General features: G+C 35.4%; 1 protein-coding gene across 1 annotated transcript in view; it reads right to left on the bottom strand.

Annotated features, from left to right (window-relative positions):
* Piezo (piezo type mechanosensitive ion channel component) overlaps positions 1 to 21253 on the bottom strand; it is a 138892-nt gene extending 117639 nt beyond the window's left edge. Inside the window, exons 1-2 of the mRNA XM_089651351.1 lie at positions 21031 to 21253; positions 19604 to 19681 (exon numbers count right to left, since the gene is read on the bottom strand). Coding sequence (XP_089507477.1) covers positions 19604 to 19667 — 64 coding nt within the window. The 5' untranslated portion in view covers positions 19668 to 19681; positions 21031 to 21253. The remainder of the gene's footprint in view (positions 1 to 19603; positions 19682 to 21030) is intronic.
* Between the last annotated feature and the right edge of the window lie 4151 nt (positions 21254 to 25404).

Raw genomic sequence — 25404 nt, 5'->3', positions numbered from 1 at the left:
GCACATAAGATTAGTACGGCCCCTCCTAATGGTATATCCTCAAACCATAAACGAGTTACAAGACCTATGCAAATGTTGTCCTTAGATTTGGTAGGTCCTTTACCTAGAAGCTACTCCGGTTTCACAGTAATATTGTCATGTGTGGACGTCTTTACTAAGTATACTTGGCTATTTCCGCTGCGCAACGGCTCCGCGAAAAGCATCGTAAAAAATTTAGAAGAGAACGTCTTCCTTGTTCATGGAGTACCGCGTACAGTAGTCTGCGATAATGGCCGTCAATTCATCGCGAATGAATTTAAGGAATTACTACGTAATTATAACGTACCACAACCTTTTTACAACTCACTGTATACTCCTCAAAATAATGTAGAAGAGCGTTATAATCAAACATTGGGAACAGCACTCTCTATTTTAGTTGAATCGGATCACAGGAATTGGTCTAAGTTTCTTCCTCAAGTTCAATCGGCTATGAACAATACTGTCAACTGCGCTACAGGATATACTCCTTTCTTTTTGATGCATGGTAGGGAGCAGATAATTGACGGAGATCTCCACCGTAATCCGCTAGCAGATGGAGATATCAGTTCCCGGAATGATGTTCAACCTGAAGCGTATGCTCAAAGGTTAGATAAATTATCGGCAGTGTATGAACAAGTCTCGGATGCACTTCTTAAAGCCTACCAAAAGGGAGCTAATCATTACAACCTACGTAGAAAACACGTTACTTACCAGGTTGGGGATGTGGTTTGGCGTAGAAACTTCGTCCAGTCGAATGCATTGAATTACTTTGCACAGAAGTTAGCTCCGCGATTTGTTAAAAATATAGTTGTAAGAAAGAAATCAGATCTTATATATACGCTGGCAGACCTTAATGGTAAAGAAACCGGAGACTTTCACGTGAAAGACATCGTGAAATCGGACAATATTCCTTTATAGTCCTCTTATCTTCAGTACCTTGTAGGGTCTGGCCATCCTTGCAAGGGCTGACATCGTTAACCGATTACAAAGTGCTCAGACCATTCAATTCGACCTGATCAATCGAATTGTTGTGGTCAGCATTTTGTCAATATGTCAAATTCTATAAAATACTTCAAATTTTATGCCTCCTAAAGAGTACATAATTATTTTTTTTTAACTCTGGTTTAAAACCCGAGTTGGGAAAGGAACATTGGTTCTGTATACACATCTAAAATTAAATTTAAGTTAAATATATATTTATATACCTCTAGAATTAGGATTGTGGATGCTTGCACATGGAAACAATCTCGTAATTTTAATTTTAAACTTGGCACATTTTAATTTTATCTTGTTTTTACCTCTGTCTAGTTTTAAGTTTTGTCAACTTGGAATATACGACGATATTGTATATATACCCTCTTGTATTCCAAGCATATTTTTTTTGGTTATATAGTAAGCTTATGAAACTATAATTGGAACATGCAGAAGTGACGGCCCATCATTTCTTCATGTTCCATATTGTAAACCTAGGGAAACTATTATTGGAGCATACAGAAGTAACAGCCCATTATTTCTTTGTGCTCTGATTTTCGGTTTTTAAGAATTATGAGATTTCATGTTATAAGAATATTCAGCATTTCTTGCTCAGTTGCCTGTTTTGGCACTACTCGTATCAATTTCCTAAAAATTTTGTATTACATAAAATTTTGAAATATGTTATTACCGCATAAGCTAGTATTAGAATAATATTATGTTAAATGATATTTGTTTTCTCCTTCTCATTTCCCTTGTTTGGGGATATTATTATCACGTCTAATTTTGATTAGCGTCGTGAGCGGCGCATAACAATCTACTCATATGTATAGGTTTGTATGAAACCTTAATATTTGTATATATCAAACAATTAACCTTACCAGTTGCACCCTCCATCAAGGGTCTACATTACTTACTATTGGCACCATTCATTGGCAATGGTTGTATACTTTTTGGCACCATTCATTGGCAATGGTTGTTTACTTTTTGGCACCATTCATTGGCGATGGTTGTTTACATTGTTTCATTTAAGTATGATCCAACCTATATTCTTTATATAAAACTAAGGTATAATGATTAAACTGCTTTATAATAGGTGTAATAATCATCACCCCCAAAAAGACCGAAGTTAGGAAGTATAGTTAGGGATACTCTTCGAAGGAAGTTTTTTTTTTCCCAAAGTGGAAGTAAATTCAGTGTAAAGTGTAGATGGTTTACCATCTGAAAGTGTTGCTTGTTGAGGCTATTTAAAAAAAAAAAAAAAAACAAAAAGTGTTTCCGTAATAAGTGACGCCTAGTGCATATTTAATGTTATATTACATTGATGTCATAGTATATAAATAAATTTATAAGGTATTTTAGTATTAAGTATTATAACCACTATATTTATAAGTTGATGCCCTGTTACAGATGCTACGTGTACGGTAGTCCTTGAGGAAATCAGTATTACAGCACCCAGCATCGTATATGCTGAGGGTGTTTGTAGACCCCGTCCACGTATCACCTTATTGAAGTATGTTTATTTTTAAGTTTTATAATATTAAGCTTTGTTTTTTTCTGTTTACCAGCACTTCTAATGGTTGCGTCGCGAATTCATCCACCATGCCTTGCGCATGATGGGCGCGATTGACGTTGCGACACAATCATTTGCAAGTTGTCTGTACGCATTTCATGCTTATTAATCTGTTATATGTTTATATATATGTACTTCGCTTTACATTATGCATTTCTTTTTACACATGTATGCTGTTTGTTTCAGTAGCCCCCATCAGACCAAGTTACTAGTCAATAGTATAGAGATTTTTCTTTTTAGTTTGTTTTGGTTTTGTTGTGTGTTCGAGGGCAAACACGTTCGGAGCGAGCGGGGTATTGTTATGAAAATATTTAGAAACATAACAATTATAATTAGGTACTAATTATTATTTTGATTTTTGTCTATGGTTATTTTGACAGCCATAAAATCGGCGCAAAATAACGGGAAAGGATTATTCTTGCAAGGTTCCACACTTTCCAACGGAGCCCAGTTGGGCGAGGACTCAGTTGAAACGTCAGATGCCAAGTTTATATGGAGCAATTTAAAAAACCGTTCGGAGCAAGTACGCGACGAATCTTAAAAGTAAAATCAGGCATCCGATCCTGAGATACGCGGAGTAATGGTTAAATGTAAAAAAAACCCGCGCCGAAATACGCGCAATGTCGGTCGACAATTTTAAAACCCGCGTGAATTAAACGAGTGCCAAAGTGCACCGGGCCGCGTGTTCCGTTTGGGATGTAATCCACGTTTAAAGAGACAATCCTCTCTCGCTTCGTACATGCAAACCTTGAGTACGCTGAGGAATACTAGATCGTTCGGATGAGTATTGTATTTGGGTGCGTGAACGCCGCCTACCGCCATTCACACGCGCGCCTTGAAAGGATCCGTAATAATCGGGTGGATGGACACCGGAGACTGGTTTCCTGGCTGGAGACTGGACGAGAGGCGGAGCTGGTGGGCCGGTCGCCCGCGCCGATGCAGACGTTCCCCTGGGAGGAAGGCATCTCCACTCATCCGCGTTTAGATAGTTAGATAGGATAGAATCGGTCTGATAGGGGGTAAGTCCTTTAAAATCCCTTGCTTAATGTTTACCCTGTTATCATGAAATAGAGTTCAACTTATATGTACAGAAACTTGTCTTTTACTCTGATTTACTTGTGAATAAGCCCATATGCCCACCACCCTGAGAAGGGTTCTTATGTCTCACCGCAGAGCTCGGCATATCTTGCCCCCGGCAAGATTTGGCGTCCAAAGGTTCCACATCGGAACCAAAGCCGACCACTGTGATGATGACCAATCCTTATATGCACCCATTTAACAAGAGGTGTTGACCGGCTACTACCCCTAGCCTCACAAAATAGGTACAACCCCACTCACCAGCTTATCACAGTAACCAGTGTAACCCGGCGTATTTGCACATTTGGCTACTAATCGGCGAATAATAATCGGTCAACATATATATTAAAACATGGGTACTATATAAATAAATGGAAAGAAATACACACTTGAGGGATGGTGACATCGTGATATTGTATTCGAAATTTACTTAAAGTTTGTCGGGAAACCTGTTGATTCATACGTTTCTCCGTCCAAAAATCCCAATTTTGACCGGATTACCAATAATTTGAAGAGATTCTTAATAAAAAATCAATACTAATTTTTTTCTGTGTAGGAAGAGAAAAAGGTTTTTAATCTTCATGTATAGTAGAAAAATATGATATGCCTTCATAAAGGAAAATGTAAAATGGGGAATTGGAAATAAGCCCATTCGAGTCAGTCGGTCTTGTATCCTTGTATGTAATAATGCATGAAAATGTCACACATTTTTATAGGTGGCTTTAAAGGTCGCCACCAACCTTCGAGGATAGGTACTGGGGTAGATCGGGCTCGCAGGGCGCGCATTCCCCCGAGAACCGAAAGTGCCGACGAAAACAATGGAAAGCCGAAGATTAGCGTTTCTTTTGTTTTCCGCTTTTTCAATTTGAAACTTTTAAATGAGGGCAAGGTATCTTGACTTCTACAATTATTATAATTTGTTTGGTTACCCCAAAGGTTCCATCCCAAACCCAAAGGTTGACTGACAGAATACTGCAGTTTTCTTTTGATGGGTGAACTCGACATTAAATGCAATCTATTTAGTGTCTGTGATAAATATAGCCTATTTTTATTTTAGGATGGATGAATAAATATTTATCCTAGTTAGATATGATGACTAGTATGATACAGTTAAATGACCGAAGGAGATAAGGTCCCATTTGCTCAGTTGGTAGAGTAGCGCCCCAGCAAGGCGAGGGTCCTGGGATCAAGTCATCGATGCAACCTATCTTTTTCTAAATTTTCGTTTCAGAATCGCTAATATTGTATTCAATAATTAAATTTTACAATTTTAGGTTTTAGGTTTTACCCATTAAGTTATTCCAAAAGTAAATATAAAATATACAGGGTGTCCGGGGGTAAAGTTCACTAACTTCGGGAGGTGATTCAACATGATAGTACTACAAGTAAAAACGATAACTTTTTTTCTAAATTCTAACTCATAGCGGACGATAACTTCAACTTGGCTACAATTGTGAATGACTCTACATTGTCAGCTCGTTGAATTTCAGCAATGACTGGTGTTCCGAAAAGTTCTATCTGGAATGTCTTCAAGAAGTCATTCCAGAAAAATCTGCACCCCTTTCCATTATCGTTGAGGCCTTCTGGAACGTGATCCGTATCAAGGATTAAATCTTGTAAGTAGCTACTCCGTATGCAACTTGAGAACCTGAACTTCATTGGTAGCGACTTCATTAACCCTAGAAGCCTTATCTACGCCTGCGAGGCGTACACAACATCTTAAATTCTATTTCGCTTTCTAACTGTTGAAGTTAGCGCCTCGTGCTCTTTAACCAACCCAGTGGCTGACGGGAGCTCGCCGATGGTACCTGAATCGCTAAGATAAGTCCAGCCATTTTTGAGTTTTTGAGGTATAGTACGCCTGCGAGACGTATGTTTAGGCTTTGTGTAACTTTTAACTAAGATTATGTGTTTTTACTTTGGTGAATTTTTCGTCCATTTTATGTTTATTTTGGCATTGTTTCAGATACCAACATGTCATGGTCTAATGTATTAAACAATAACGATATTTTTAAAATCTTAGACCAAGAAGATAGTCTTTCTCTGGCAGAATCAGCCTCTGATGACGAGGACAGCCAGTTTGTGGACGACATTCAAAGAAGATGAGAATAACTATGTAAATGAAGAGGCTTTCCCTTTACAAGAATCTGCTCCCACTGAAGAAGCAGACTCAAAATTGCAGAAGCTGACCTAGCATCTGATTCTGCTCATGCTTCGCAATCTGCCAACTCAGGGCGAATTTATCGTGTTCCTGCAAATACTCTTCGCAGTAAGAATGGACGCGGGATGTTTGGTCAATTAATAAGGGTCAATCATGTCACAGAACTTCAGCTATGAGAAATGTCCGCACCTCTCGAGGACCAGCTCAAATTACAAATCAAATCTAGTGGGCACTTTCCAATCAAATAGGCGGGAAATCCACGATTAATTGAAGAATTCGAGATCTCGACCTGTTGGCAGTTCTACGTTTTGTTTTGATGGCCCTCTGACACTTCTATCGTACAAACCAAAACCTGCAAGTATGTTTTACCGTTTATCTTCTTGTGATGAAAATGCAATAATTAATAATTCAAGTGGCAAACCAGAAATGATTCATTTCTACAACCAAACAAAAGAAAGAGTAGATTTATTTGATCAAATGTGCTCCTCAATGACGTGCAGCCGCAAAACTAATAGATGGTCAATGGGTGTATTCTATGGCATCTTAAACATGGCTTTTGTCAATTCTGCTGTAATTTATGGCCACAACATGATCAAATAAACTCTCAAACCAAAAGAGAATTTATTAAACAACTCAGCACAGATCCGGTCAAGCCTTGGATTCAGACTTGAAGCTCCGACTAAAAAATATTAGCCAAATTCTCGCAAAACCTACTGATTCAGGTAATAAAATTCAGGTAGGAGAACCAGAGCCCGAAAATCGTAAATACTGCCCTTTTTGCTGCTAAAAAAAAGAGAATGTCGAAATTAGTGTGCTGTAAGTGCAAAAAGTCGATATTTTCTGAGCACAAAGTTGATGTCTCTGTAGATTGCTTTAAAAATATATCTAGTAATTAAAAGCATGATTATTTTTAATGTTTGCCCTAAGAATAAGAAATTAATCTTAAAAAAATATATGATTATTTAAAAAAAACATATGTTCAAGTTGTTTTTTAAGAAGATGATTTTTTTGTTTGAATATAAGCATAATGTTTTGATTCGTTGTAATAAATACCTGCGATAGTAGTTTTCATTGATAAAACTGTGTTTTATTATTAGTTTACATACCGACCTTAACTTTCTATCGAAAAATAGGGCACAAGTAGGTATATTTTGGCCTACTGGCTGTCATTAACATGTGTACGCTTCTGAGACGTATGTTAAGGCTTTATGTACCTATAAAATAGATTAGGCTTCTAGGGTTAATAGATGAGACAAAGCGTGTGGTTTCACTGAACTAGGTCCAGTGGACGTTCAAATAATTTCATCGGTATACACATTTTATTTGAATAGCTATCCTTTTCAGAAGCGGTGTTACATTTTTTTGTTCGATTAGTATGAATATAACGTGTCTTTTATTTTTATAATGTCGTGATAATTTTTCGTTTAGGTAGGTACTAACATTCGAAATGTAAATGAGTTATTTTGAAATGCAGGATCGTTGCATATAAAGATTAATATTTATAAAGCACTACAGTTATCCGAAGAAACGGATTTACATTCGAAAGTATAGCATTTAATAATAATAAATGGCGCATAATCTAATATTTCTTATGGGTCTTGCAAGACTTATGAAATATTCATGAACGGGCCATTGTTTTAAACGTTTCCTTTTGAGACAGGTGCATTGTGGCTTGTGGCGAGCATTCTATGCAAGTGGCTGCGAATGACACACATTCAGCGTGAACATGGACAATGGACATGCAAGACAGCACAGTTCCCATGTTCCCGTAATTACATTTTACAGGAGTCAAATGTTCATTATCATTTAACCACAATAATACCGCATGATAATCTTAACCCCAAAGAACCAAATAAATTTTAAAAACAAAATTTGAAATGTAAAAACATAAAATATTTAAAAATAGAATTCGAAGTTTAAAATATCCTAAAGAGCCCTAGCATGATGCATTTATAACTTTACTAGTGTGTAGTTAGAACCCATCATTTTTAGAGTTAATGAGTATTTAAAAGCTCCATAGCGAGCGATGGAAAGGACGTTGTGAGGTTAAAATGTTTGCATTGCGTAGAAATTTTAGACAGAAAAAACCGTACAAATTTTCATACGCCAGAGCTTACGGTCGCGATCTTTTTCTGCTTCAGCACCGAAACATCAGAAAACGATTGTAAGTTCTCATCTAAAAACTATTTGAAAAAAAAAATTACTAATAAAAAAATTAAGAACATATTATTATGTAATAAAATAACTTACTAAACTTTTAATATAATGCATTTTATAATATTAAAGTTTAAGACATTTTTTTACCACTAGTGTTACATCAATTGTGTTTTCGATGGTTAACCACATTGAGTGTCAAGGGCATTCGAGAAATGTTATACGGGTTCCTGTAGATGTGTTGGGCAAAACAATAAATAATTTATTGCATGTGATAACGATTTGTTGGAGGAATTACTAAATGATAAGCAAATACATGTTACAAGGCAAATTTATGTACTGACTGTCTGCCCAATAGCAACATTTAACATGTACATAACTGTAAACAGTCACAGGATACATTAAAAATATTTATTTATAAAATCATTACGATGCCGTGCTGAATGAAACTATTAAAGCTTTAATATCTCTACGACACACTATAAAATCGCAACAAAAACCCCTCCCAAAAAGCCATGGAAACAAGCTATCACGCCCAAATCATGACATGAAAAAATAGGTACGAGTATAATATTAAATGGCTACTGGGATAAATAATGTACACGTGATATGTCAGTTCCAACGTAGGTACTCGTTCATTGCGATGAGTAAGTTCCTACTTCCCACGTGAAATTAAATGCTATCTGGTACCTACTCCGCCAGAAATGTTATACGGAAAAATGGCATTTCATTCGGGGGGCGGGCAATTTGGAATGTCCCATTTTCTAAGGTTGGTTAGGTAGGAGCTTTATTCTTGTCGGGTAGGAACTTTTACATGCGGTCGATTTGGGAATAATAAACTGGGTGAAGTTTTAATTTTTAATAACATAGACTACACTCAGGATTGTGTTCGAAATTAATTAAATTTGCAGTTGCTTCGCGGTTGGTGTTCGCCGAGAAGACTACATGCAATGCTTATCTCTGGAAAGAATGTCATTTTTATTTTTTTAACATTATTAATTAATTATCAGTCATGGAGGCAAAAACCGATGTTTCGCGTGACAAGCTGTCGAGTGGGATCATTATAATGACTTCGTATACTTCATAACACAATACTAGTCTGCAAGGAATTGTAAACAAGGCAATCTATATCCATGTTGCGTAACATCTTTTCTTCAAATCGGTGAACCACTTTCGTTTAATTACCCCTGTTTTCATTTGCAATATATTCAAAAGCAATTTTTATTACACCGATTGAATAATAATTGTATGAATTCCCATATGGATATTAATTTATCGTCGTAGTGTATGCAATTTATAAGACCGCTTCTAATAGTTGGCCCGATAACGAAATTGGCGGAAGCTTTGTAGTGATATAATCGTTAATATAATTTGCATGTGATGTAGGTTAGGAGTTAACTGTGGTTATGTGAATATAATTTAACTTATCTGGTTACAAGTGTGGATTACAACCGGTTACAACTCACAGACAAACAATCCCCGCTTCCCCGCAATTCTGTGGAATATTTTTTTTTTATTCTATATTCTCAGCAATGTCATGCCACTTTTACTTTGGTTACATGTCACACAGTATGAAAATGTATGTTTACTTTATAATTCAATTTGCACTAATCAAATAGTAATATAGTTACAAAGATCTCGTAGGTAAATATGAAGTAGCTTCCTGAAAGGCAAGTTCATTCATAAAAGAGTTTGCTTAGTCAAAATTCCTCTTGAATGAGCTCACTTTCCGACCAGGCGACGTCATAGATTCAAAGAAGAAAGCTCAGAGACAATGTGATAAATATAATTATTATACAGGGTGTATCGGCACTAACCCGACAAACTTTAACCAGCTATTCCTTAGCACATTTGGAGTAAAAAATGTTATGTACACTTTGCTGTCCGGTAACATTTTTTTTCTTTTAAAAACAAAAAATAAATAAAATTTCCACACTCCGCTACTGCCCACAGTATAGGGGTAAAATAATTGGCAACGCCGCGCTACTGTCATCTCTTTCACACATATTCTGTCTCAAGTCCCGTGTGGTTCCCGCCACCCCGTCTCGTATCAGTGGTCAGTGCTGTTTTGGGAGTTCGCATGTCATCAAGTTTCTAGTTTCGTTTTTGTTTTGTTATCTAAGTTTTTACTGTTGAAATATGCCCCTCAATTATCCACCTGCCGAGCAAGCAGATATTGTTTTTGTTTATGGATTTTGCAATGGAAATTCACGAGCAGCCGTAAGGGAGTATCGCATGAGGTTTCCTGGAAGACGCGTCCCACACCATGCTACCTTTGTCCAGGTTTGTACCCTATCAATTGTTTATTGAAACTATTTACATTCATTGATAATGCCAAAAAGCGCTTTTGAAATTTAAACTGGGAACATTAAAAACATAACAAGGGGCCACCAACTTTAAAAATGTAAATTGTACTTTAGGTGATTTGTGTTCAGTGGTCACTAAACGGCGTTTTAAAAAGTTAATTAATTTTAATCTCTAATAAATGCATCATTCACTGCAATTGAATTCACTCCCTTTCTCACCATGGGATTATTTAAATTACTTGAATTCAATTTCACCCCTGTGAATCCAAGATATCAACCGTACCTAGTTAAGAAAATTATAATTTAAAACACTTTGTTATACATTTTACTATAAAAAAATGAAATAAATGAAGAGAAAACGTAAGTTTTCTGATATGTGCCTAAAATAAGTGTTCTTTAAAAATAAAATGAGTGAAAAAGCCCGCGATTGTTTATTTGACATTATTACTGAGCTGAATAATAAAAGCAGTTGTTATTTGTTGTTTTGTTTCAGATGTATCAACAATTGCGTGACTGTGGCATCGGACGGATTGAAGGCGCCGGCGGAGGACACAACATCGTTCCTGTGGCAGTTGAGGAGAGAATCCTGAACTTAATTACCGAAGACCCCACGCTGTCCGTGCGTCGGGTCGCTCTGATGATAGGACACAGGGAACACATGGCGGTATGGAGAGTTCTGAAGAAGCACGGGCTCAAACCTTTTCACTATAGGCGCTGCCAAGGCCTCATGGAGAATGACCACTTTTCCAGAGTCGTGTACTGCAGAAGAATGCTGCATAATGTCATAAGAGATGCAGACTTCATGAAAAACATATTGTTTACCGACGAAGCACAGTTCACTAAAACAGGAGTGCTAAATGTGCACAACTTGCACCATTGGGCTGAACAAAACCCCAAGCTTGTTCGGGAGTCGTCGAGCCAGGACAGATTTTCCATCAACATGTGGGCAGGAATCCTGGGAAATCAAATACTCGGTCCAATCGAGTTGCCTCCCAGACTAAATGGACCGATGTATTTGGAGTTCTTACAAGTGCAACTGGGCGAGATTCTGGAAGATGTGAACCTCGAATTACTACGGAGAATGTGGTTCCAGCACGATGGAGCCCCACCACACTATTCGATTGCCGTGCGGAACTACTTGGATGTCGAGTTTCCTGGTCGTTGGATAGGCCGTGGAAGTCCGGCCATTGCTTGGCCACCAAGATCACCCGACCTGACCCCCCTGGATTACTACCTGTGGGGGGCTCTCAAGGAAAAAGTGTATGCTAAGCCAATAGCCTCAAGAGAGCAACTGCTCGAACGAGTGATGGAAGCCGCTGCAGAAATTAAAGCAAATCCTGCAAACTTAAATAATCAAAATATAACAAGACTACACGCTTGCATCGAAAATAATGGTAGTCACTTCGAACAAATGCTCCAATAAAAAAATTAACATAAACTACATGTCCGCATTTTCATTTATTATTTATTGGTAAAATTCTCACAATGTCATTCATTTACACATCAATATTACCTACATATCAATATTTAATAAAATCTGTAGAAGAGTATGCCCGTCGGCATTCAACAAGTTTTTCGACAAGTGTGTCGAAAAGCGTCTTCTCTCTTTCCTACACACTAAATATTAATGGTTAAAAATGAGACGACTGATGCTTGTAAGCGCGCCAATACGTAAAAACAACGAAACTCGAATAAGAATTGCCAGGTGGGTTTTTTAATCGCTTTAATCTGACTTTAAACAATAATTAAACACGTAAAAATTATTTAATATAATATTACAGTACAGTACTTTGAACCTTCGCAATAAATTTATTTGATTTTAAGTTTAGTTTGTAGAACTCCATTTCAATTTAGAGATTTTTTTTTTATTTTAACAGTCTTATTAAAAAATTTATAAAAACAGTGTGTTTATAAACAAGTTCTGCTAGTTGTAATTATTATTACGCGTGACAGCTGTTTCACCTTCTGACGGCATTATCAAACTTTGGTAAAGCCACTTACAGACGACGTAAGTGATAACTTTCTTTTTTTATTATTCTGGCTTTATTGATTTCCGAGTAAATTGTCGTAAATTATTATTTGCTAATCCCAATATTATTTGCTAATGCTAATAATTAAGTGAAATTTTAAACAATGCAATAATAGGATTATTGCATTGTTAATTTCACTTAATGTCGTTGGTATTTCCAACTGATGACTCAGGGGTTTATTTCCCTGAATAATTAAGTATTTTGGGGTCTAATTATTATGCATTTCATTACATCCGATAATTTAAACAATTTTTATGTTGAATTGGGGTAAGTTTTATGGCTAAGGGAAGGAGTGGAAGGTGAGGAAGTACCTGGATATTCAGATCTGGTCACCAAATACGGCTAGTCATTTCAAGCAACGTTTAAATTCTAAACCTGGATATTCAGATCTGGTCACCAAATACGGCTAGTCATTTCAAGCAACGTTTAAATTCTGAACCTGGATATTCAGATCTGGTCACCAAATACGGCTAGTCATTTCAAGTAACGTTTAAATTCTAAACCTGGATATTCAGATCTGGTCACCAAATACGGCTAGTCATTTCAAGCAACGTTTAAATTCTGAACCTGGATATTCAGATCTGGTCACCAAATACGGCTAGTCATTTCAAGCAACGTTTAAATTCTAAACCTGGATATTCAGATCTGGTCACCAAATACGGCTAGTCATTTCAAGCAACGTTTAAATTCTGAACCTGGATATTCAGATCTGGTCACCAAATACGGCTAGTCATTTCAAGCAACGTTTAAATTCTAAACCTGGATATTCAGATCTGGTCACCAAATACGGCTAGTCATTTCAAGCAACGTTTAAATTCTGAACCTGGATATTCAGATCTGGTCACCAAATACGGCTAGTCATTTCAAGCAACGTTTAAATTCTGAATTAATTAATCAATTACGAAAAAGCGTGGGGTTAAGAATATTTTTTTTAAATTATAGTTGTAATTTATTGTCGATTTTTTAAAAAAATTGCGATATTTTAAATAAAATTTAATAATTATTGTTTAAATAAATTAGCAATCTGGCAGCATTCATTTGCAGGTGGTCAATCCAATGCAGTCATGACGTTTGTGTGAGTGCTTTCCTTTGTCTCAGTGTGTTGCGCAGCAGTTTTATATGAACCGTTTTTTGATTCATCGGGATTGTTTTTAAAACTATACATTCTTTGTACCTTCAAATTAGTGGAAATAAACTTAAGTGTGTCAAGCTGCTCGTTATATTCCGGTAATTCTGGAAGGCTTTTAACATAAGCAATAATATTCATAAATCACATTCCGCGAAGTTGTAAATAACTAAATTTATTAAAAAATATACGTTGTAGGATAGCCTAGCAAGTAACATTTTGACAGAGCACTTACGGTGATTTAAAAAACAACGGCGCTGTTCAAATAATCCAATTATTATTATTGATAAGTACCTAAGTGAGGAAAATTGTTTTTAAAAGTGCTCAGAATTATTGGACTTCGATTATAAATTCAGGAAATCTACTAATTAGTTTCTTAGTTTCAAAATTAGACTATTTAATACGTGAAACGCGTAAGAGGTGAAACCAAAGCATTCCAGAGGTGAAACAATTTAGATACAAAAATAAAACTGATGTGTACAATACAAGAAGACAATCAGTGATTCGCATACGAAAAATGTGAATAATCATTATTGTTAAATAAAATATTTCTTTTCTGGTACTGGATTATGTAATACGGGCTTCGTTCGCAGCAACACGCGAGAGTTGCGATGTTGCTTTCAAATTTTGACAAAGGATAAAACAGTGGTGACATGTGGTGAAAATATGTTTAATTAATTTTTTATTAAAAAAAAACGTTACCGGACAGCAAAGTGCACATAACATTTTTTACTCCAAATGTGCTAAGGAATAGCTGGTTAAAGTTTGTCGGGTTAGTGCCGATACACCCTGTATATATGTACACTGTACATAGGTCAAGAAAGCGTAGAAAAAGGAGAGAGCGCTGCGATCGTTTAAATGGCTACACGGGGAAGTTCCAAGGAAAAATATCGTACTCGTAAGTAGGTACTTTAAAAAAACACTGGTTCAAGTGAATACATTGTCATTTTTCAGAAATGGATTCCTGAAACGATGAACATCTTAGCCGATCAAATTAGGTAAACATCACGTTATTATATTCTCTACAAGGTTTGAGAATATAAATTGGAACATAAAAATTCATTCGAAAAGTTAGTTCACTAGTTAAAAGTCTTAGTTTTTAATCACTAGACATTAATCTTAGTACAAGCCACTAGTTATAAGTAACTAGCTATTAAACATAGTTATAAGTCAAAGTGATAGGAATAGATTAAATGCATAAATTAAGTTGTTAAGCTCCCGCCGATTTTCTCACGAAAACGGGGCGCTGTACAAATAATCCAACCATTATTATTATTATAGAGTTGTGTTCGATCGAATCATATCTTGCGCAATAATTTTACGTGAATTCCACCGTTAGTAGAAAATTTGTGTTATCCCATTTTTAATGTCCACAATCAAATTACAAACTACCATATAACCTCACATTTAAATCTACTATAATTTGTTTTTTAATCAGTGTAGCCATAGTGGCGAAAAAATTTGTTCCATTTTATTAAATTTAATTTTTAGAACTTTCTATATACTGTGTGTGTATATATACATCTAGACCTAGATGTAATTCGCCACGGAAAAAAGGGCAGAACATTGCCTCGACCGGGTGGGCTACCCCTCGCGTATCTGGGACGCGGATGGGATCAACCGGCCCGACACAAAACAACCGCAAGCCAGGCCGGGACACTGAATCAAACCGGCGCGAACTTTCATTAAATAAATAATTTATTAAAACACTAGTGGACCCAGCAATGCTTCGCTATTGCTAATGTCTTTTTCGGGCGTCTCCGACTTCTTCCACCATTCACTAATGAATACTACAATGTTACTGTTAAAAAACTACATTTATCTACTTTTCGAGTTTTGCGAGCATAAAACATACGCAGGCTGAATTTTTGTATATTTCAATGGATTTTAACAAATAAATAAAAAAAATATAGGAGTATCTCATAGAAGTTGAGAAGCCGAATTGATTCAGTGTCCCGGCCTGGCTTAGGAGGTTTTTCCCGACACCGCCGTCTGCCTCTATTCCTCGGCGAGGCAAGGAGGGCTAGCCAAACATGGCACCAGCGCTTCTTTAACGCTTCAGAACACAGTATAAATAATTGAAAAAAAACGATATTGACAAAATTTTACGTCGACAAATATATTTTCTCCATTCCTCCTCACCTCCATTCAACATGTCATCTCTTATAAGTCTGAAATTCGACTGAATTAAGATAAAACGTGTATATTTAGAATCAGCATTATCTGTTGTTCATTATGTATGATTAATATTTTTCAATGGAGTTCCTTATCGTAGGTGTTCATAAATTATATTTTGTACATATTACATGTGTTGAAATGTACACAAAATGACATTATTTAATAAATTCTTCAGATTCATAATAAAACTTTTTCAACTCAGATAAAAACCAGGTATTAATTTAAGTGCGATATGTATTCTTTTATAAATAACTGAATCCACTTTGTTTAGTTAGATTAGAAATAAACACTTTTAGGTAGGTTTATTGCTAAGTAAATAAACAAATCAGGTTATAAGTCCTACTTCCTACACTCATTGCGCTGACAGAACAAAACAGTAAATTGAAAGATTCATGAATCATGAATTGAAATTGATTCATTGAGTGTATCACATCACATAGATGCATTATTCCTGTATAAATAAGTTAACAATAATATACAATGGCCAAAGTTGGTAAATAAGATTCAATTTAATGTACCCGCACGCTCCACACGCTTTTCTGACTTGTTCAAAGTACATAAAACTAAACAAACTATAAACAAAATTCTTGCTTGAACAGACTATGTGATAATTACAATAACGTAATATCAAAAGTGGACAAGTTTTCAATTGCGTGCTTGACAAATATAAAAAGTCTATAAACGAGTTTTTTTCTGATATTTCTTGTGCATGTAACATTTATGTTGTTTATATTTATAATTCTGTTATGAATTGAATTTATTTTTATGTTCATCCTGTCTTCTCATTCTTACCACTAGTATGAGAATTAGTATGCACATTGAAGAAAAAAAGTTTTTCTGAATTATTATTATTATCAGGAGTAAGTTTTTGTTGCAGTTTTTTATAATTCTATATTCAACTCAATTAATGTTATATTCTGTCTTATATTTATTGTAGTATAATATCTTGTCTTAACCTCACCTTCAAATATACAAGAATAAGCTCCATGAAATACATGTTTTTCTTACTTTGCAAGAGCAAAATTTAGTTTTTACATAATTTTTAAATTTAAATATTTTTTACTCTTATTTTGTTGTCTTATTAGAGGTACAGTGACAAAGAATAAATCCATAACTGGTTTTATTTTGGATATACTACACACGTACACACTGATAAAATATAAACGATCGATTTACCGAAAATAAATAGTTAAATGAATCATGAAATTGCTAAATGTTCATAAAAATATAACAATTAATAATAATCGGCACTTACTTCAATATCCTACTGCAAAGTACTAAAAATAAATAAAATTTCTACTCACCCATTTCAACTTATAATCCTATTTCCATGATGAGATATGGAGTTCAGAAACATCTGTTTAAAAGTCGAAAATAAGACAAGAAGCCATTTTGTTTCTTTTTTAATAGTTAATAAGAAAAAGATACCAAAAACGTTGAAAACTTCCGAGATAAAAACGGGGTGAAAACGGGTAATAAAACTAGTAACAGAACTACTTACAGACTAAAGATATACTGCCTTATCTACAAACGTGGTGTAAATATCAAGCCGCGCGTAAAGTCGGACGGCGACGTTGTATAGGTGATATAGGTAAATCTGCCTTACGCCCGGTTTAAAAGCGTAAAAATCCCGTAAAAGTGGGGTAGAATATATATATATATAGAATACCTACTGTTTTAAACACCTACATCGTGATTTTGCATTGCCATTAAGGCTTAGTCACGTTACGCTTTACGCACCAACGCTCATTTGGGTGTGGCCTAGGCAGATTATATGTTCAGGTGCCAAACTACGCTATAATATTTCTCAGGAGAGGGGGCTAGATCAATTGGGGAACTGCCGCGGAATATCATTTCTATGTATGGGATCTGTCACCTTGATCTTTACGATGGTTGGGTCGCATCATTTTCAAATATCGCCTGGCTAGCGGATCACGGCATACCATCGTCGGCTCGCCCACATTTAAAACACATGATTTGTCAGGTGACAGAGATCTGTATGGGATTGTATAGATTGTGGTGACAAATTGTTTAATTTAAAAAATATAGAAAGACAAACGTTCCCAGATCACGAATAACCTTACACTATTTGAAAATCTCTCACTACCATCACAGTAAGCGGAAAATGAGGACTTGAGCCAGCCGAGGAATTGGACATCAGACCCGGTACCAACTTAATCACTGACCGGTCTTTATATGTATAAAACGCTTTGATACGTATAGCGTAATCTATTAGTTGCTATTCGTGGTCGTGCAACAATAGATTTTCAAAGCATCCCCACAGTTCAACATCCATTTCGAGGGGCGGTGGTAGTCTCTTGGCTCAGGGAGGGGGTTTCTGGATACCTTTCCCTCGCCGAGGTGGAAAGGCAAAAGTAGGTACTGATGTAAGTCGATTAAATCTAAAACCACGGAACGACAATCCCCGCCTTAACGACCTATCAGGCCGGACAATGCACCCATCCACCCATTCAAAATAGAACCATTGTTCATTTTTCAAATCTTCTTGTGCTCCAATCAAAGGCTCCAATCCTCCAATTAATACTACAACCCGTCCGTGGAGTAATTCATAGATTCTAACTGGCATCCAACCAGAAAAATAACCTAGTTATATTCTATTGGTAGTTATAATTTTTTTGGTGAGATAAGTAGTCATCAATTTTCTTCATTCTATCATGTGTACAGTGAAAAAATGCAACAGGGAGAAAACATTGCTTGTAATTTGTAATGATACAAAAAATCATGCAAAGCAGGGAATTTTGCCAGAAGAATACGTTGCTATAATATTATAATCATTTCAGATTTATAATCAAATTTATCGGGTTTGTACAGAAAACCAACCGATTTCGTATCACGAGGATAGATTGGCTGGTAATAGAGGTGCAGCGGGATAATATACATTACAAAATCCTTACTGGCAAACAGCAAACCCCACAGGACAATAATACCAAACAAATCCACGGGAACATTCCCAAATCCTGGCAGGAAAATGCCATGACTTTTCAAAATATTGACGCAAATAAAAGAGGTCGCATTCGGGTCAGCGACGTCTCTATATAATCAGTTTTTTTTTCATGAAACAAAGCCGAAAACAAACGTGATTTGCGCGGGAGTCGCGGGAGGTCGCGCCCCCAAGAACGCACGCACGCCTTGCCCAGTTTGCAAGCCATTATACGCGCTAGACCTACCGGGAACCTATTATTTAGGGTAGGTACCTACAAACACGTAGTGTTAGTTTAGTTCTATCTAGGGTACCTAGATAAGCGCCTAGTCAGCCAATTAAAAAAATCATGTAACTCCACAAAGGAGGCCCTGATGAAAATATTCCCCAGGACCTACGTCATCTTTGGGGATGGTGTGTGATGGGTCTTTTTGAGGAGAGGAAAGAGTGAACATGGGTCTTGAAGAGACACATGTTGTAGGGTGGAGGAAACACAGAGGCTGGCAAATCGTTCCACAGCCGAGCTGTTGGACTTGTCAACCTTGTACACATGTTGGACGCGTGTTCGGCGTGTTTCCCGACCATGCGCACCGGTGCCCAAAATGTTTACTGAAATATTATAACTATCAACAAGAAAATAAATTTTTGAAGGAAATGTTTACATCCTTTTTTTTCAACATTGTTTTTTCTGTTATAGGTACCTATCCTTAAATTTATTTTTAAATGGAAAGGATACTACTGTGAGAGGTAGCTCATTCAATTTCCTTATATGTTTTTCCAAAAAGCATAGTTTTCCTCAAACTGATGCAAATGACCAGCAAGTAAAAAGTTATGAAAATCTAACATTTGAATTGCATTGGAAAACATCTCAGACATAAGACAAGAAGGCCACATTAGTAATATTATTTTAGGTTTATTGTCTTCTGCTTATGTAATATGAACTTTTTTATTATTTAATAATATTACAGGCTATATTCACTCGATAAGATAGAGAACTCCGGCAGTCAGGAAGGTCTTTAAACGTAAGATGTTTTTTTTTCAATAATAAAGTTTAGTAGGTAACTTACTGGATACGAGGCATATTGGCAGTATGATCCGCAGCAAACAGAAGCACAATACGTAGGTCCCCATGGTGGGAGATTATCCTGAAAAAAAAAACACATTATTAATTATGGAGTTTCTTTGGACAAATCGTATAATTCCTTATTGAAATTTTTTTAAATGTTACATAAAATATATGATAATTTATGATTAAGTAGATAAGTGTTTACCTACTATCACAAATTTCAGTTCAGAGGAAATTTTGGTTTTTTATTTTTAAATAAGAGAAAATTAGAAACACACTTTTCTAGACGCGATGTTTACTGTTACTAAAATGCCTAGTGTGGTATAATATAAATCCTTCACAATATATGTGTCAAGACTTATTCAATCTATCGCGGTTTAAAAAAAACCGTGGAGATTAAAAACTTATTCATTTTATTATTATTATACTAATGCGTTTTCTTTTAGATTTTCTAGGCTTGCAAACAGATTTATCATCATTAGGATTTGTCATTACTTATTAGTAGAACTATTGATGAAAATCCCTTATCCCAAACAAAATAGATAAATATATAGATGTTTTTATTTATTTCGCGGTTAAACGGGTTAGTTTTCATCTTCGAGAATGGGGAGCGTTAGTCTGGTTGATTGGTATTTGTGTCCTACACGTTTTCAATATTAGACAAGTTTTCAATATTAGTACTACATAAATATTATGTAAACAAGAAGGCAGCGATAAAGATTGATTTTCAACAGAAAATATGACAAGAAACAAATTGTCAAAATATGAAAGATTTTCTTCACCCTCTGCCAGATAGACATAAACAATATAATGATTATATAAACTTACATCATATATAATTTTCTTAGAACGTAGCGACAGCACTACTTGTTTTTATTTCGTCTTTTATAGCAACATAAATTAGATGAAAAGATAAATTAAACATATAACTTATCTACTATCAAATACGCAAACAAATCAATTAGGTACTTAATTATTTACCAAACGGTGAAACAAAAATTAAAATTACAAGGAATCAGAAACCGCAAAATTTATTTTGGTTTATGCTTCATCGCAGATTACATCTTCGATGAATTCACAAATATAAAAATGTGGCAATATGTGTCATTATTCGGAATTTTGATTTTACGTCAAATAGGAACCATTCTTCATCTTAAAAGTTAAACGTGTAAATACTTATTAATTTTTATTTCTAACCAAAGGCACAGTACGAATATGATTTAATTATTTCCGAATTGAATTACAAAAAGCGCAAAATAGAACGGTCACGAATTTATACATAACTCCCATTTGGTAAACAAGGTTAACCATAATTTGAATTTGATAAAAATTTATGTAAAAGTTAAAAACAATCATTAGTATTTAATACACATGGCTTGGGGGGTAAACGTAAACAAAGGCAGATATTACAAAAATAATATAAATTACCTGTCAAACTGGCACAACGATGCTGTGACGGTATAACAAAAATCTTATAAAAACTATAAACTACATCTGAGTACAAATTAGCTCACTACATAACTATTCTACATTATGCAATGCTTTATTTTATTAAAAAACACATTCATTTTCGGAAAACACACAATATTCACTCAACATAAACACACGATGACCGACAGCAGACGGCGCCGACAACAAACGAGTGCATGGATTCGGATTGCACCCTGCATGACACCAAATTCTGTTTAGTTAGAATATCATAGACTAGAAACCATAGAACATAGAAATAGATCACTATTGCCCCCCCTGCTATTTTTCCCGCTAATTTATTTAGCCCGATGTCCCACGGTCCGTTAAGGAAACCACATAAACTGAGTGCTGTAGACCCGGCGCAGAAAATTAAAGTTCGCCATAGTTTATAGTGCAACCATAGTGGAAATTTTCTGCCTAGGATCTTCGGTTACCGTAACCTACAGAATGGGAGGACGGCTTATATAAAAAAACAGTACATTTTTTTTACCACCAAGTTTGCCACATTGCGGTTATTAATTATATTATTCAATGATTTTTTCCATGTATTTGTAATTTTCATATATGAATTTAAAATTTGTTGGACAGCGGGCTTACAGCACTCGGTTTAACTCTTGGTGCGCCATCTGATTCAATTTTTGTAATAACTTACTTGTTTATGCAAAATGATGATTTTGTGAATTATACCGGTTTACAAAATAATGTTTTTTTATATATTTATAAAAATAGCATGTAATCTACCATATGTTGTTTCCCCAGAATAGCGAGTTATATTCGGAGAAATGATTTTTAAACGTGTCCGGATACGTTGGCGTTTAATAGGTTAAGGAAGATTCCTTACCAACCCATGGAATGACGGCCTTAGTTTTGACTTTGTGACTATTGCATGTTTTGTCTATGATTTTAATAGAGGAACAAAAAACATTCGACATTATATATAAAACCAAATCTCTCATCTGCAGCGTTGCCAGGTGTAGGGAAATTTCCCTAGATCTAGGGGAGAAAAAAAAATCTAAGGAAAAGGGAAATTTTCACGAAATCAGCACAAATCTAGGGAAATTTCGTACTTTTTGGCAAAAAAAATTTTTTACATGACAATATTATTGGGATTGCCAGTGAACATAAATGTATTTTTATTTTTGGGATTTCCAGGAATCTTAAATAATGTTGATGTACATAAATGAAGTAATGTTATTTTTTACACTGACAAACTCAAAATTATATTTATGTTCCAAAAAATATTAAAACCGGGGACTTCTTAAAAGTTTCAGATTACGACTTTGTCTATGATCATTACAATAAGAAATTATCTTCTCTCAGCTTTTCACTTTTGGCTTTCCACTTTCGGCAATTTCGGTAGGTTTACAGTGATTTTTATTAAGATTACAGCCCATCGATGCCTTAATCTGTAAAGCGTACATTTCCAAAGTTTGGAGGTGTTTTTTCACAAAAACAGCGCCTTACAAATTATCCAAATATTATTATCATTAAAATATGTTATTTGACAAATTATTACTGGCGTTGCAATCTTCTACTTACCCGGTAAAACACAAAATTGCAGATTAAGGCATCTCTATTTTATGTATTGCTATTATTTGACCTTAACAATTTACTCCATGCACATGTATTTTCGTAAATATTGCCTATTCCGTCACACTTATCGACAAAAATACTTCCATTCAATTGAATTAAGAAAAAATGATTATGTGAATAGGATAATGAATAAATTCATGTTAAATAGAAGGTATTTTGTGTGCAGGAATAGTCTATAATTACCCGATCTTTGTAAATATCATGTAAATGTTATGTATTTTATAATCATCATTTGAAATGATAAGTATTTTATAATTATCATTTGTGTAAATTTGTCATTGTCAAATGTCAATGGTAAATTTGTTGTGTCAGTGTTATAACAAAAATAATTGCCATTATAAGAAAGAGAATAAAAAAAACAGTGACTACGTACTGGTGTATATGTGGCGTATTTTTATTACTACAAATAATATATGAAAGTTATCAACAAAAACCAAGTACTTTTTTCAAAGCTCAACCCCCCCCCCCGGACGGACGTTTTTAACTTGCCAAGGTGGTACCCCCGGAATCTAGGGAAATCTAGGGAAATTTCGACTCCCAACCTAGGGAAATATTACAATCTGGACCTGGCAACGCTGCTCATCTGTCATATATGCTATCTGTCAGCTGTCAGTCCATGTCAGAGTGGTATATTTATGCATGTCAGTCAGTGATGCAGAGTGGTTTATTTATGGTGGCCAGCGATTCTAAAAGTTTACTGGATCTTGTATTCCGGATTAATGCTCAAAATGCATTTATTTATTGTTATTGGATTTCAGATGAACGAAAAAAGGAGTGTAAGAAGAACATATGATAAGAAGTCGGTGACGCCCGAGGAAGAGATGGCATGATCAACTGAAGAAAATACTTGAGTTGGATCATGCCAAAAGTAAGAATGACAGAAGGGTATGTATGTGATGATGTATGAATGTGACTGAAGCAAAGAGTGTATGCCAAGATGAAGATGTTTGGTGGTCCATCCTCTGCCTACCGCTGTGGCGAAAAGTCGTGATAGTTAAGTTGTTTTTGATTCTTTAATTAAAAATGCAATTTTCCACTGGCAGAAATACTGAGAGAAGTAGAAAAACATAAATAATATGCACAGTATAAAATTTATCGTATTAAAATGGGATGTGCGTATTCCATACTGTGACTAATACGTTCGTAACACATATGGACATCTTTTTAATTATTTTATAGTCGAGTTTCAGTTACATTAAAATGGTATGCCGCTAACAGCTCTCTTATAACTTATAATATATAGACCGGCTCAAGTATTATGGCTTCAAAGAACCGGGCATCTTCTATAGGGCTAGCCACAGACATAGGAATTAATAGACGAGAAGATAATGGCGAGGGGTAAAATCAACTGTTGAAGAACGAAGGGAGTAAGGCTGACTGTGATTCGTCAATAAATCAATCTGACAGTAAATAGGCATCTCGCATTATAATATCACCATTTACTTCTTAAAAGTAAAACCTGCTTTTGAATGAATAGACATTTTTACATGGGAGCGCAAATTACTCGCCACGTTATGAACAAATTTGCAAAGTCCAAATTCGGCAAAAAAATTCGGTTCTATTTTCAGAGTCGAATATTTCGTTTAAGTATTTAGTTAAGACACTTTTATAAATGTTCATAATTTACTTCCCAGCAACCAACCAGCTTTGTGTTTCGCGTCCAGACGTTTCTCGATGTGATAGTATATGTTTCTAAAACTGATCTATATTATACGATGTGAATATGCTTAAAATAAAGTAAAATAATGCTTATATATGGAATGTAATACGACAATTGGGTTTATTCTCCTTTTCACATCTATTTTTACAAGTTTTCATAGTACAAGTCAACATTTTGCCGTGTTATTTCGTAAAATGAACCGATGATGCCTCGACCATAGTTCGCACAAGAATGATGACGTCACGTTTTCAAATTTCACTTGAGGCCATACGCGAGCACAGCCGGCTCCAATGGAACCGGTATGGGGAGTGGGGATAATACGCTTTTAATCACTTAGGGCAGGTCTACTAATATTCATATGTCTATGGGGCTAGCAGATTTTTCAATAGTGACCCTGTTAAATCCTCAAGTATGTCCAACAATTTAATTTGGAAACCATCTCTGGCTGATAAACCTACTTGATTCTGTGCAAAAGAGGGCGGTCCGCAGGGGCTTGCATTCCATATAGGCACTAACCCTCGCCCAATTTACCTTTTTCACGTTAGAACATCAAATAATATTAAACTTTATCATTCCAACAAATTTTCCAAATTACTGCTAGGAATAATTTAAAATATATACAAAGTTTCTCATCATAAGGTTTAGCCAGCTTTATCAACGTAAGCGCCCGAAAATATTTTTTTACTACTACAAAACATCAACCTTTCTCTACTTTCTTTAAATATAAAATGCTTGTATTACATATATGTATATATATAAACCTTCGGGAAGAAATTCTCTAAAGATAGTGAATACCCTGTCAAAATCCGGTGCGTGGTTTAGAAGAACCAAGCGCACAAACAGTTAGACGCGGATAATTTTCTACTATTTAGTGATTGTGGAATGCATGAGCCTGGCGGTCCATCTGACCATTATGACAATTCAATGTTAATAGACTAACAGACGCAATATATATATGCTGAGTCTGTTCTATAGGTATTTCGATGGAGCCTGCTCGAAGGAACTAGTAACATTGATCCTTGGTGTATGTTCACAAAACTCGACACGAGTGGAACACACATTTACAGTTGATGTTGGCT

The sequence above is a fragment of the Hesperophylax consimilis genome, chromosome 4 (genome assembly GCF_061612785.1).
Source record: "Hesperophylax consimilis isolate HC1 chromosome 4, BYU_Hcon_1.0, whole genome shotgun sequence".
Lineage (NCBI taxonomy): Eukaryota > Metazoa > Arthropoda > Insecta > Trichoptera > Limnephilidae > Hesperophylax > Hesperophylax consimilis.
Note: the sequence above shows the minus strand (reverse complement) of the source record. Positions and strands in the feature narration are given on the sequence as shown.